Source organism: Hypomesus nipponensis, chromosome 25 (assembly GCF_054491055.1).
Source record: "Hypomesus nipponensis isolate SF chromosome 25, ASM5449105v1, whole genome shotgun sequence".
Lineage (NCBI taxonomy): Eukaryota > Metazoa > Chordata > Actinopteri > Osmeriformes > Osmeridae > Hypomesus > Hypomesus nipponensis.
In genome coordinates this window covers 697,792-709,995 of record NC_140385.1, presented here as the reverse complement: position 1 = coordinate 709,995, position 12,204 = coordinate 697,792, and the positions used below count along the sequence as shown (strand labels likewise).

The following is a 12,204-nucleotide window of genomic DNA, read 5'->3' as shown; positions in this document are numbered from 1 at the left end:
CTGTCATATCTGAGCATGTGTGAGTGTGTCTGTGTGTGTCTCTGAGTCTGGACAGAAAGACAGCTCTTTCCTGGCTGAAAGTTTCTTGGTCTCATGAACACCTGTCATCATACATGAAGAACAGAAGAGGGAGGGGGAAGGGGGGGGTGGAGGAGGGGGGTAGAGGGGAGGAGGGAGGGAGAAAGGGAGGGGTTCTATGTTGAGCATTACAGCGATACTGTAGAGACAGGAGAGAGGGAGGGAGGACGGGAGAGAGGGAGGGAGGATGGGAGAGAGGGAGGGAGGGCGGGAGATGAGAAGGATGAATGCAGAAGTGTAAGGAGGTATTGATCAGCCTACTGACTTGAGGGGATCTGTGTGAGTGTCGTCTCTAGGTACCAGGATGTCTTTTCTGACTGGAACTCCAGAGGATCACTACTCTCTATCTGCTGATGAAGCAAAACACACACATACACACTCTCACACACACACAAACAGCACAGCTGCTGGCATCTCCGCCACCATGTTCATCCTCCATCTTCTCTTTCAGTCTCTCCTCCACCCCCCCTCTCCAGGGGAGAACTATCATGGTTCCCAAGTGTGTCTCTGTCTGCTCAGCAAAACATTCTAGAACTTCAACATTCTAGAACTCTTGAACATTCTAAAACTCTTGAACATTCTAGAACTCTTGAACATTCTAGAACTCTTGAACATTCTAGAACTCTTGAACATTCTAGAACTCTTGAACATTCTAGAACTCTTGAACATTCTAGAACTCTTGAACATTCCAGAGCTCTTGAACATTGCAGGAGTCTTTCTCCCAGCAGGTTGAGAGGCACTCAGGTGTGGTATGAAGGTGGGAATGTACTTCACTCATGAGCGTTTGACTGCGGCGCCAGATGGTGATGTCATGGTCAGGTGACATAGGCAGGCTGCTGTAGGACAGGAGACACGGGAACACCTGTGCTGTCACATGGCCCCGAGCAGAACAATGCTGACAGGCTACAGCCTGAGTGTGAGTGAGTGATGCGGTACGTATACACAGGGATATCTGAGTGATGCGGTACGTATACACAGGGATATCTGACACACACACAAGGTTCACTAACTTTATTGTCAGAGTGAGTAACAGTCTGACAGGCAGCCTGGTCCACTGCTGCAGCAGGGGGGGCTCGCCCTCCAGGGGGGGCTGGTCCTCCAGGGGGGGGCTGGTCCTCCAGGGGGGGGCTGGTCCTCCAGGGGGGGGGCTGGTCCTCCAGGGGGGGCTGGTCCTCCAGGGGGGGGCTGGTCCTCCAGGGGGGGGGCTGGTCCTCCAGGGGGGGCTGGTCCTCCAGGGGGGGCTGGTCCTCCGGGGGGGGGCTGGTCCTCCAGGGGGGGCTGGTCCTCCAGGGGGGGCTGGTCCTCCAGGGGGGGGGGGGGGGGGCTGGTCCTCCGGGGGGGGGGGGGGGGGGGGGGCTGGTCCTCCGGGGGGGGGGGGTCTGGGTCTCTAACTCCTGCTCAGAGTCTTGATGGCCTGAGTCCGACTCTTCTTGGGGGGCTTCTTTGAGACCTTGGCTGCCCTGGGGGGCAGGGAGGAGGGGGGCCCCCTCAGCAGGACAGAGGCAGGGTCAGGGGAGGGGGGCTTGGCCACCTGACACTGGAGAGAGGTCAGAGCACGAACACACATATGATCACCAACACATGATCACACACACACACACATGTTCACACATACAGACACACGAAACATACTAACACATTATTCCTCCATCCCTCACTTCTTCAACATGATCAGTCTGTTCCTAAACCACCATGCAAGGGAAGAAGAGGGAGACAGGCCACTATACAGGCCTGAGCAGAGCTTAGAGAGGACAGGAGCAGGGATGAAGGGATCATTTCAATAGGTGTCTCCATGTTTTCAAGGTCCTGTTTAGAGTGTCCAAATTAGACCTGACCACGACTGACATCCCTTTAAAGCTTCTAAGCCTGCAGTAGCTGAATGTGTGTGTGTGTGTGTGTTTGTGGAAGGCTACAGTAGTAGTAAGATGAATAAGTGTGTTTGCTTGTTGATGAGAAATGTATCAGTTCAGAACAGATGCTCTCTGTCACAGTGATCTGCTCTCATCTCTACCATCCCTGTAGAGGAGTGTGTGTGTGTGTGGGTGTGTGTGTGGGGTGTGTGTGTGGCTTGTGTGTGTGGGGTGTGTGTGCGGGTGTGTGTGTGTGGGTGTGTGTGAGGGGTGTGTGTGTGGGGTGTGTGTGTGGGGTGTGTGTGCGGGTGTGTGTGCGGGTGTGTGTGTGAGTGTGTGTGAGTGGTGTGTGTGAGGGGTGTGTGTGTGGGTGTGTGTGTGGGGTGTGTGTGTGGGTGTGTGTGAGGGGTGTGTGTGTGTGTGTCAGAGCTGGTGACACGGTGTCATTACAACATGAAGTACTGGCTGCTTCACATGCTGCTGGAGTGTGAAGGTGCGTGGTGATGATGTCATCTTACGGGGACGAGGGCCAGGCTCTCTCTGAGGCAGGCGTCCTTAAGCTCCGCCCTGAGGGCGGAGACATGCTGCTTCTGGGCGGATACTTCCTGTTCCAACGCACCAATCCTGGAGCAGGCTGCCTGCCACAGCTCAGAGAAGGTAGCCAATAGGCCCTGAGAACAGAGAGAGGGGGCGGGGTTAGGAGTGAGGGAGGGTGTGTGTGTAAGTGTGTGTTTGTGTGTGTGTGGTGTGTGTGGTGTGTGTGTGGTGCATCCGTACCTGGCAGGCCACCACATGTTGTCCTCCCATAATCCTCTCTGTTCCCGCTGGCTCCAGATGCATCCTGGGTAGCAGGAGGGGGCAGTCCTTGCTCACTAAAGAGCCCTGTGATTGGAGGATACTATCCCTGGCCTATCAGGAGGGGGAAAGGAGGAGGAGTCAGACTGACAGACAAGAAGTAGGAGGAGCCATGATGGTTGGATGAAGGATGAGATGGTAACTTGTCACCTAGAGCAACAGATGTATGTTGGAGCAACCTTCCAACATACAAAGTAAGAGATCATACAATCTTACGAAAGTTGACAAGAAAAATCCCTTTATTCCAGGGAAATTCTCCATGGGAATACACACTCCAGCAGCATGTGAAGGAGCCAGTACTCATGTTGTAATGACACCGTGTCACCAGCTCTGACACACACACACACCCCCCTCACACACACCCCTCACACACAGCCATGCAGACAGACAGACAGCCATGCAGATAGACAGACAGACAGGAGGTGAGACAGGAGGTGAGACAGGGTGACCAACCTCTCTGTAGCTGCTCTCTGCTGTCCTCATGTGGCTGACCAGGGAGTCCTGACTCCTGCACACACACATCATGTAGGGCAGGTGTGTACCTGCTAGCAGTGTGTAGGGCAGGTGTGTACCTGCTAGCAGTGTGTAGGGCAGGTGTGTACCTGCTAGCAGTGTGTAGGGCAGGTGTGTACCTGCTAGCAGTGTGTAGGGCAGGTGTGTACCTGCTAGCAGTGTGTAGGGCAGGTGTGTACCTGCTAGCAGTGTGTAGGGCAGGTGTGTACCTGCTAGCAGTGTGTAGGGCAGGTGTGTACCTGCTAGCAGTGTGTAGGGCAGGTGTGTACCTGCTAGCAGTGTGTAGGGCAGGTGTGTACCTGCTAGCAGTGTGTAGGGCAGGTGTGTACCTGCTAGCAGTGTGTAGGGCAGGTGTGTACCTGCTAGCAGTGTGTAGGGCAGGTGTGTACCTGCTAGCAGTGTGTAGGGCAGGTGTGTACCTGCTAGCAGTGTGTAGGGCAGGTGTGTACCTGCTAGCAGTGTGTAGGGCAGGTGTGTACCTGCTAGCAGTGTGTAGGGCAGGTGTGTACCTGCTAGCAGTGTGTAGGGCAGGTGTGTACCTGCTAGCAGTGTGTAGGGCAGGTGTGTACCTGCTAGCAGTGTGTAGGGCAGGTGTGTACCTGCTAGCAGTGTGTAGGGCAGGTGTGTACCTGCTAGCAGTGTGTAGGGCAGGTGTGTACCTGCTAGCAGTGTGTAGGGCAGGTGTGTACCTGGTAGCAGTGTGTAGTGCATCCTCCAGGCTCCTCCTCTCCTGCTGCAGCGCTGACAGGTGCTTACCCAGAATCCTCAGCGACTGCTCCTTACGACGGACCTCCCGTTTCGCCTCCGCTAGACTCTGGAGAGAGGGGGGAGAGAGACATAGAGAAATGAGAGAGAGACAGAGAGAGAGACAGAGAGATATGAGAGAGAGACAAAGAGAGAGTGTACCTGGACAGTCTGGGAGGTGTGTGTGTGTGTGTGTGTGTGTGTACCTGGCTCTGCTCCTGCAGCAGTTTCTGGGCTGTGTGCTCTCTGTCCAGAGCCTTCCTCAACTCCACACACACGCTCTGGAAACGCTCTGCCAGGCCCTGCACACACACACACACACACACACACACACACACACACACACACGTGAACTCATGGGGTCCAGTAAAGTGATGTTTTATGTTTCCCTTGTGAGCAGAGATGGGAAGTACATTCACATTTATGCATTTAGCAGACGCTTTTATCCAAAGCGTCCAAGTACGAATACTCTGTTACTGAACTTAGTAGATTTATGTTTTAGTTTCACTCCTTATATCTGTACTTTCTTACATTTTAAAGCCAGGCTTGTTGCTTAGATCAACTTGCCATTGCGTGCTTTTTTTCATGTCATTGCATGCTTTTTTTCATTTCCTGGCTATCATGCACAACAAATGTAAACCAGTCTACAAAGTTACCATGGAGCAAGACTTTTTTTTTTTAATAAGTAATAAAATACATTTTCCATAATTTGCAGTAAAAATGGTTGATAGAACCAAAAACAAATATACTAAAAACTTTTTTTAAATTTGTCTCGATAGATTCTTTTTTTTAGCGGTTTAAAAAAAATTAAGTATTAGAAAGGTTGAAAAATATTTTCCACCATAATTTGCCAAACGAAAGGTTAGATTGACCCCAAATGTATTTTTGCAAAAAAGTTTCAAAAGAAATTGTAGAAAGGTTGACAAATATTGTGCACCTTAATTTGCCCACAATATTTTTTTGACCTAAAATGTATTTTTACAAAAATACTTTACTGTGATGGGTTGAAAAAAGATGTATTTGGATGTATGTCTTGTAGTCAGGCAGCAGAGAGGACAGCTCACCTGGTCTTTGGGGTCCTGACAGCAGGGGGCAGAGCTCTGCCCAGCCTGCCTCAGACAGGCCACCTCCAGCCGCAGGCCCCGCCTCTCCACCTCAGCCGAGTGCAGCCGTTGGGTGAAAACCAGGAAGTGCTGTTGCAGTGTGGCCACTAAGGACTGATGCATTATGGGATAGACTGGGTTAAGAATGATGCACTTTGTGAAGTTGAATGGTGACACACACCCACACACACACACAGGTAACACACACACACACACACTCACAGGTAACACCCACACACCTGGCTGCTGTGTTCTCTGGTGTTGAGCTGGACCAGCCCACGGCCCAGTCTGCTAGCTAGGGAACACTTGTCTCCTCCACAGGAAGGGAGGCTGGAGCTGCCATCTGATTGGTGGAGCAGGAGGTCCAGGAGGCGGGACATACTGCTGCGGGCCGCAGAAAGAACGTCTGGGGGGGAGGAGTCTGGGGGGGAGGGGGAGGAAGAATGAAGAAGAAGTTAAACTTGAATTAAAATGTAAAACTTGACAGAGTGTGTGTTATCTGTGTGTGTGTGTGTTTCCTGTGTGTGTCTTACCTGTGTGTACCAGGGCCTCCTGCAGTGGTGTCATGGCCTCCAGGATGTCTGAGGAGAGATGCTGGCTGCGGAGCCACCTCACACACACCCCTGCCCTCCCCCCCTCCCCCCCCTCCCCCCTCACACACACAGGGGGCGTGGCCAGTCTAAACAGCAGCCTAGCCCTCCGTCCCAGCGCCCGCATACGGTTCACGGCCAACACCACACACACCCCCCTCCTCCACACCCTCAGCCCCCTCACTCCCCCCCCTGCACCCTCCTCCTCCCCCAGGGCCCGCACCAAGGAGCGCACCTCCCCCTCCAGCCCCGCCCCCCGGCCCAGGCCCCGCCCTAGCAGAGAAAGGGCGTGGCAGTGCTCCAACAGGGGCCCCAGGGCCCCCCCCAGCAGCAGGCAGGCCCCCTGCAGGGCCGAGCGCTCCTGCTCCAGGGAACGCTCTCTCTCCTGCAGGGCCTGGACCTGGGAGACACACACCTGGGGGAGAGAGGGAGGGGGAGATGATCGTGGGGTGGGGTGTGTGTTACCTAGATTGTGTTCTACATCTGGGTGGTGTGTGTTACCTGGATCTTGTTCTACATCTGGGCGGTGTGTGTGTGTTACCTGGATCTTGTTCTGCATCTGGGCGGTGTGTGTGAGGTGTTTCTGCTCCAGCAGATGTGTGTGTGTGTTCCAGGTGTCCTCTCTCTGTTTCATGGTCTCCAACACACTCCTGTGTCTCTGCTCCAGCTCCCGCACACACTCACTCTTCCTGTCACACACACCCTCCAGCAGCCTGACCTGGGGGAGAGGGAGGGAGAATGTCTGATTGGTTATATTGTGAATATAAAGAATAACCATACTGGAGCCCGATATTATCGGCCGATATTAGGCATTTTCCAAACTATCGGTATCGGCATTTATAATTGTCAAAATGAACATTTTTTGTTTGTTTTTTTATTGTGTTTGTTCAAAAGACAGTTTCATATCTTCTTCATATGCCACATTATCACATTTATGCATTTAGTGAGGACTCATATAATAATAGGAGTCAGATGGCTGAGCGGTTAGGAAATCGGGCTATTAATCAGAAGGGTGCCGGTTTGATTCCCGTCTGTGTGTCTTTGGGCAAGTCACTTCACCCTACTTGCCTCGGGGGAATGTCCCTGTAATTACTGTAAGTCGCTCTGGATAAGAACGTCTGCTTAAAATTACTAAATTTAAACTACAAATAACTAATGATAGGGAAATCAGTTTGTTTTGTTACGCTTTTCTGGATAAAATAAATAAATACTAATTATATTATATCGGCCGATATATCGGAATATTGGATTTTTCTGATCACCAAATATTCGTTGGTATCGACCTTAAAAGTCCTTTATCGGTCATGCTCTAAACCATACACACACACACGCACTGACCCTATCGTGGGCGTGGGACAGGTCGGAGGTCAGGGTGTCGACATGTTCCTGTATGACATCACAGAGCTCCGCCCAGGAGAAGCTTCCCAGCATGCCGTGCGTGTGAGGAAGGAGGACACAGCCGGCCAGGAGACGCTGGTAGAGAGAGAGGAGGAAGGCCAGCTTCTCCTGCTCACACACACACACACACACACACACACACACCTGTGTTACCTGTGGTTGTACTGGAGATGTAATCACAGTGAGAGCAGATGAGATAATGAAATCACTCCTTCTTAATGAAATGATACACACAGGACACTCCCAGCGTGTGTGTGTGTACCTGGGAGTCTGTCTGTGTGTGTGTGTACCTGGGAATCTGTCTCGTAGAGTTCTGTGATCTTCTGAACTTCGGTCAGTGCGCCTGCAGCACTCTCTTTTTCCCTCTCTCTCTCCTCCTCCCTCTCTCTTTCTTCCCTCTCTCTCTCCTCCTCCCTCACCTCCTCTCTCTGTCTTTCTTCCCTCTCTCTCTCCCTCCTCCTCTCTCTCTCCTCCTCCAGGGTCTGCAGGGCCACCTGGAGTTCTGATTGAGACTTCTGGCTCTGGCTCATCCAATCAGAACACTCAGATCGCAAACGTCCCACCTCTTCTTGACAGGCAGCCAGCATCGCTCCACAGTCCTTATACACAGAGAGGGAAGGAAGGAGAGAAAGGTCAGTGTAGCAGTCTGTTGGTAGGTGCAGTGTGTGTGTGTGTGTGTGTGTGTGCGTGTGTGTGTGTGTGTGTAACAGTACCTCTATACTCCTGTGGTGTTCTGAGATCAGCTGCTGGCTATACTCCTTCAGCTGGAGCAAATCCTGGACCTACACACACATTGAATTTCCATCATCTAATACAGAACATGTGTGTGTGAGTGTGTGTGTGTGTGTGTGTACCTGTGCTCTAGTCTGCTGCAGGGTGTGCTGGTAGGTAGTCAGAGTGGTCTTCAGCAGGTCCATCAGTTCAGAGGGCTTTCCTCCTGTCTCTAGTGATGACACACCTGTTACACACACCTGTTACTCATACACATAGACAGAGCAGGCACACACACACCTCTACATCTGTTTGAGCAGCGGCCAAACAGACAGGCAGACAGACAGACAGACAGACAGATAGACAGGCAGCCAGACCTGGGGTGTGCTGGTCTGGGGTGTGCTGGTCTGGGGTGTGCTGGTCTGGGGTGTGCTGGTCTGAGTTGTGCTGGTCTGAGTTGTGCTGGTCTGGGGTGTGCTGGTCTGGGGTGTGCTGATCTGGGGTGTGCTGTTGCAGACCAGAGGTGTGCTGTTGCAGACCAGAGGTGTGCTGTTGCAGACCAGAGGTGTGCTGTTGCAGCAGCTGCAGTGTGTCTCGGATGCTGCTCTCATACAGCTCTTGCTGCCTCTGGGCTACCTGACACACACACACACAACTGCAATTACTTACATTTGCTAGACAATGTGTGTTACCATCCTGTGTGTGTGTTACCATGTCCAGCTGTGTGTGTGTGTGTGTTACCATGTCCAGCTGTGTGTGTGTGTGTGTTACCATGTCCAGCTGTGTGTGTGTTACCATGTCCAGCTGTGTGTGTGTGTGTGTTACCATCCTGTGTGTGTGTTACCATCCTGTGTGTGTGTTACCATGTCCAGCTGTGTGTGTGTGTGTGTTACCATCCTGTGTGTGTGTTACCATGTCCAGCTGTGTGTGTGCGTGTGTTACCATGTCCAGCTGTGTGTGTGTGTGTGTGTGTTACCATGTCCAGCTGTGTGTGTGTGTTACCATGTCCAGCTGTGTGTGTGTGTTACCATGTCCAGCTGTGTGTGTGTGTTACCATGTCCAGCTGTGTGCGTGTGTTACCATGTCCAGCTGTGTGCGTGTGTGTGTGTTACCATGTCCAGCTGTGTGCGTGTGTGTGTGTTACCATGTCCAGCTGTGTGCGTGTGTGTGTGTGTAGTCTCTGCTCCTCCAGGATCTGGTCTCTCAGCTGTGCTGCGTCTCTCCTCTCCTTCTCCACTGAACACAGCAGCTGTGTGTGTAGTCTCTGCTGCTCCAGCAGCTCAGCCTGGGAGCTGTGGACCTCCTTCTGCAGCCTGCACACACACGCACACACACATACACACACACACAGTTGTGTGAGCTGTAACGGGCCAGTCTGTCTCTCTCTAGGGTGTGGGATGCTGTGTGTACTAGAGCTCGACAGATAAAGGATTTTTAAGGCCGATATCGATACAAATATTTGGTGATTTAAAAATCTGATATTCAGATATATCGGCCGATATATATCATTTTATTATTTTTTATTATCCAGAAACGCATAACAAAACATAAACAGATTTCCCTAAGACTCTGAAATCTGTCTGGATCAGATGGTTGTAGGGTTTGTGGCGTTCTAAAAACGAGTGTTGCCAACAGGGACGTTGTAGAGTGCCCTCTGGTGGACAAACTGTGCAACGCCAACACTCATAACATGGTTGAAGTGTGTTTTGTCCGTCTGTTTGTTTTTTAAATTTTTATATTCATTTATCCTACATTTAAATACCGATACCGATAGTTTGGAAAATGCCTTATATCGACCGATAATATCGGCCTGCCGATAAATCAGTCGGGCTTGAGTGTACCTGTCTCTCTCAAGGGTGAGGGATGTGTGTGTGTCTCTGAGCTGCTGTAAGCTGGACAGCGCCTCCTGCTGCCCGACACGCTCCGCCTGCACTGCTGCTTCAAGGTCCCTGAGACGCAGCTACACACACACACATACACACACGTGTCAAGCTTGAAAACTATGCATCTCGGACAGATGTGTGTGTGTGTGTGTACCTGTATGATCTCAGAGTTGAACTTGGTCTCCAGGTGAGAAGCTCTCTCTGTCTCTATGCTGTCCTCCAGACTCCTCACTCTCTGCTGGGCCCCCTGCAACACACACAGCTGCTTACAGGGGACTGGGTGTATGGTGTGTGTGTGTATATGGTGTGTGCGTGTGTGTGAGAGAGGCTCTCCTCACCTCCAGGTCTCTCCTGGTCTTCTCGTCGCGAGCGGTGATCAGCTCCAGATCACTGCTTATCCTCCGAGCTCTCTCTCTCTCCTTCTCTCCCTCCCTCTCTCTCTCCCTCTCTCCCTCCTCCAGCCTCTGCTTCAGTTCTCCCAGCACAGCTTCTTGCTCCTGGAGAAGAACTGAAAGTTACATCTGTGTGCAGGTGTATGTGTGCAGGTGTGTGTGTGTGTCACCTGCAGCAGTGTGTGCAGGCGTGTGTGTGCAGGTGTGTGTGTGCAGGTGTGTGTGTGTGTCACCTGCAGCAGTGTGTAGGTGTGTGTGTGCAGGCGTGTGTGTGTGTCACCTGCAGCAGTGTGTGCAGGCGTGTGTTCTCAGCAGTGAGGTGTGTGTTCTCTGCGCTGGCGTTCAGCACCAGCTGGTCCCGCTCCTCCAGGTCCTGCTGCAAGGCATGCTGGTCCTCCTCCCGCGCCTGGTGGGAGATCTCCAGAGCCTTCTGCAGGTTACACACACTCTGGTGCAGCTCCGCAGCACGCTCTGCACGCACACACACACACACACAATTAAAACTATTCTTCACAACAAGCACATCTCCCTCCATCCTCCTCTCCCTCCTCCTCTCCTCCTCCTCCTCACCCTGCAGCAGCTGCTTCTGGGTGGTGAGGGAGGTGAGGGTGGAGGTTAGGGTGGAGGTGTGGTGGTGTGAGGATGCAGCTTCTCTCCTGGTGAGGGCCAGCTGGTACTGCAGCTCCTGCAGCTGTTCCTCCCCTCGCTCCAGCTCCGCCCTCAGCCTGGCCTGCCCCGCCTGCAGCCCCGACACCTGCCCCCACAGGACAGCACGGTACAGGACAGCACACTTCACTACAGTAGAGTTCAGTAGAATTAACTAGAGTTTAGTAGAATTAAATGGTTTAGTAGAGTTCAGTAGACTCAGACTACAGTGTAGTAGAATAAACGATAGGAAAGTCCATCTCATTAGAAGAAGCCCAGCCAGCAGCAGGGTCCAGTAGAGCAGTGAGGGTACCTCCTGGTTGTGTGTGGCGACCAGATCCAGCTTCTCCTGCTCCAGCTTCGCCACCCGCCACCTCAGCGCCTCCGTCCCCGCCTCGCATGCCTCGCACGGAGGCACCACCTCCTTCACCCTGGGAATGACAGCGCGTGCCCCCGCATCAAACATCGGTCTTCATGGTAGCGGGTATCTACGGTGGTTGATATGACCGTTAGCTATGATAGTGACGTTAAACGTCTCTCGCTGCTAACTCCTCGTACCTATTGATCTCGTCATCCGCGGTCGTGGCGGAGCTCACCGCGGCTCGCGGATGTGTTGCCCGTAGCGACAGAGACTTGGGCCGTCCGCTGTGCTTGCGCCTCGGCTGGTCCCGGTTGTGTGTTCGGCAACGATCAGAACTAACGGGTTCCTCGGTCGGCATGGTTGATATTTAAATGTGTCTGGCTGTCTGGTTCTGCCCCTGCAAGCGGCAAACTGAATTCGGGTTATATCCCAGGTTACCTTGGATACCAAGCTGCTTGGTGATTTAGACTAACTTTAGACGTTAAATGTGTTGTATTTCGGTCTGTGTGTTGTCGCTCCTGATCTACCGAATGTATTCTATTTTCCTCGTTTCAACTCCTCTGGGATTAAATTATCCCGTTTTCACAAACGAGAGAGAAAGACGCCTTGGGATCTGAGGTTGCTTGGCTGCTATGTTGCTTTGCCAACCAACTCTACTGTACTATAGTCTGGCTAAAACGGGGTAAATGTCAACAACGGTTTTTTTAAACAATAAAAACGCAGTTAAAATGAACAAGCAGTCCATTTTGTGTTAAAACTCTAAAACCCGAAAGCGATCAAGTGTTCAAATACCAATAACTTCAATTTATAAAAATAGAAAGTTAACTTACTTGCTAAATACTTCTTGAACCGTTTAAATCTGACGCCATGTTAAGCGTCCTAGTGACTGTTTGTCTACGCATTTCCTCTTTCCTAGCGGAGGCTTGGGATTGGTCGAACATCTAGTCAGTTTGATAAACTGACAAACACCAGCTCGCATATTTATTAATGTTTTCCTTTTTATAATTTGTCTCATTTGCCAAAAATAATGTTTTAGTTGGAAAATGACATTAGGGTTCAGTGGATTTAGCCCAGCTAATGT

The 12,204-nt window shown here is 51.7% G+C and overlaps 2 protein-coding genes across 2 annotated transcripts; both read right to left on the bottom strand.

Moving 5' to 3' along the window:
- Positions 1 to 1,432: 1,432 nt before the first annotated feature.
- LOC146221563 (coiled-coil domain-containing protein 171-like) lies at positions 1,433 to 5,875 on the bottom strand. The gene is made up of 9 exons (XM_084691571.1): positions 5,677 to 5,875; positions 5,383 to 5,564; positions 5,105 to 5,257; positions 4,247 to 4,342; positions 3,986 to 4,110; positions 3,237 to 3,291; positions 2,706 to 2,837; positions 2,447 to 2,599; positions 1,433 to 1,615 (listed from the first exon to the last, which is right to left on the bottom strand). The coding sequence occupies exons 1-9, from the start codon at positions 5,858 to 5,860 to the stop codon at positions 1,466 to 1,468; spliced, it is 1,230 nt and encodes a 409-aa protein (XP_084547697.1). The 5' UTR covers positions 5,861 to 5,875; the 3' UTR covers positions 1,433 to 1,465.
- Positions 5,876 to 5,932: 57 nt separating this feature from the next.
- Positions 5,933 to 12,120, bottom strand: ccdc171 (coiled-coil domain containing 171; the record flags this gene model as incomplete). The annotated part of the gene is made up of 15 exons (XM_084692043.1): positions 11,321 to 12,120; positions 11,076 to 11,193; positions 10,688 to 10,871; positions 10,398 to 10,588; positions 10,064 to 10,222; positions 9,880 to 9,972; positions 9,684 to 9,802; positions 8,987 to 9,155; positions 8,220 to 8,478; positions 7,986 to 8,089; positions 7,845 to 7,913; positions 7,422 to 7,730; positions 7,072 to 7,239; positions 6,275 to 6,451; positions 5,933 to 6,148 (listed from the first exon to the last, which is right to left on the bottom strand). Coding segments are annotated over exons 1-15 (2,496 nt in total), but the record flags the coding sequence as incomplete, so codon positions are not given.
- Positions 12,121 to 12,204: the final 84 nt, after the last annotated feature.

Bases quoted from the DNA above. Each gene is read 5' to 3' on its own strand.
- LOC146221563 (XM_084691571.1), bottom strand. From the start codon at position 5,860: ATGCGGGCGCTGGGACGGAGGGCTAGGCTGCTGTTTAGACTGGCCACG. The intron at 4,111-4,246 runs GTACACACACAC...CCCTCTCTCCAG, and splicing joins TGCTGCAGGAGCAGAGCCAG to AGTCTAGCGGAGGCGAAACG. The intron at 2,838-3,236 runs GTTGGTCACCCT...CCCTCCTGATAG, and splicing joins CAGAGAGCAGCTACAGAGAG to GCCAGGGATAGTATCCTCCA.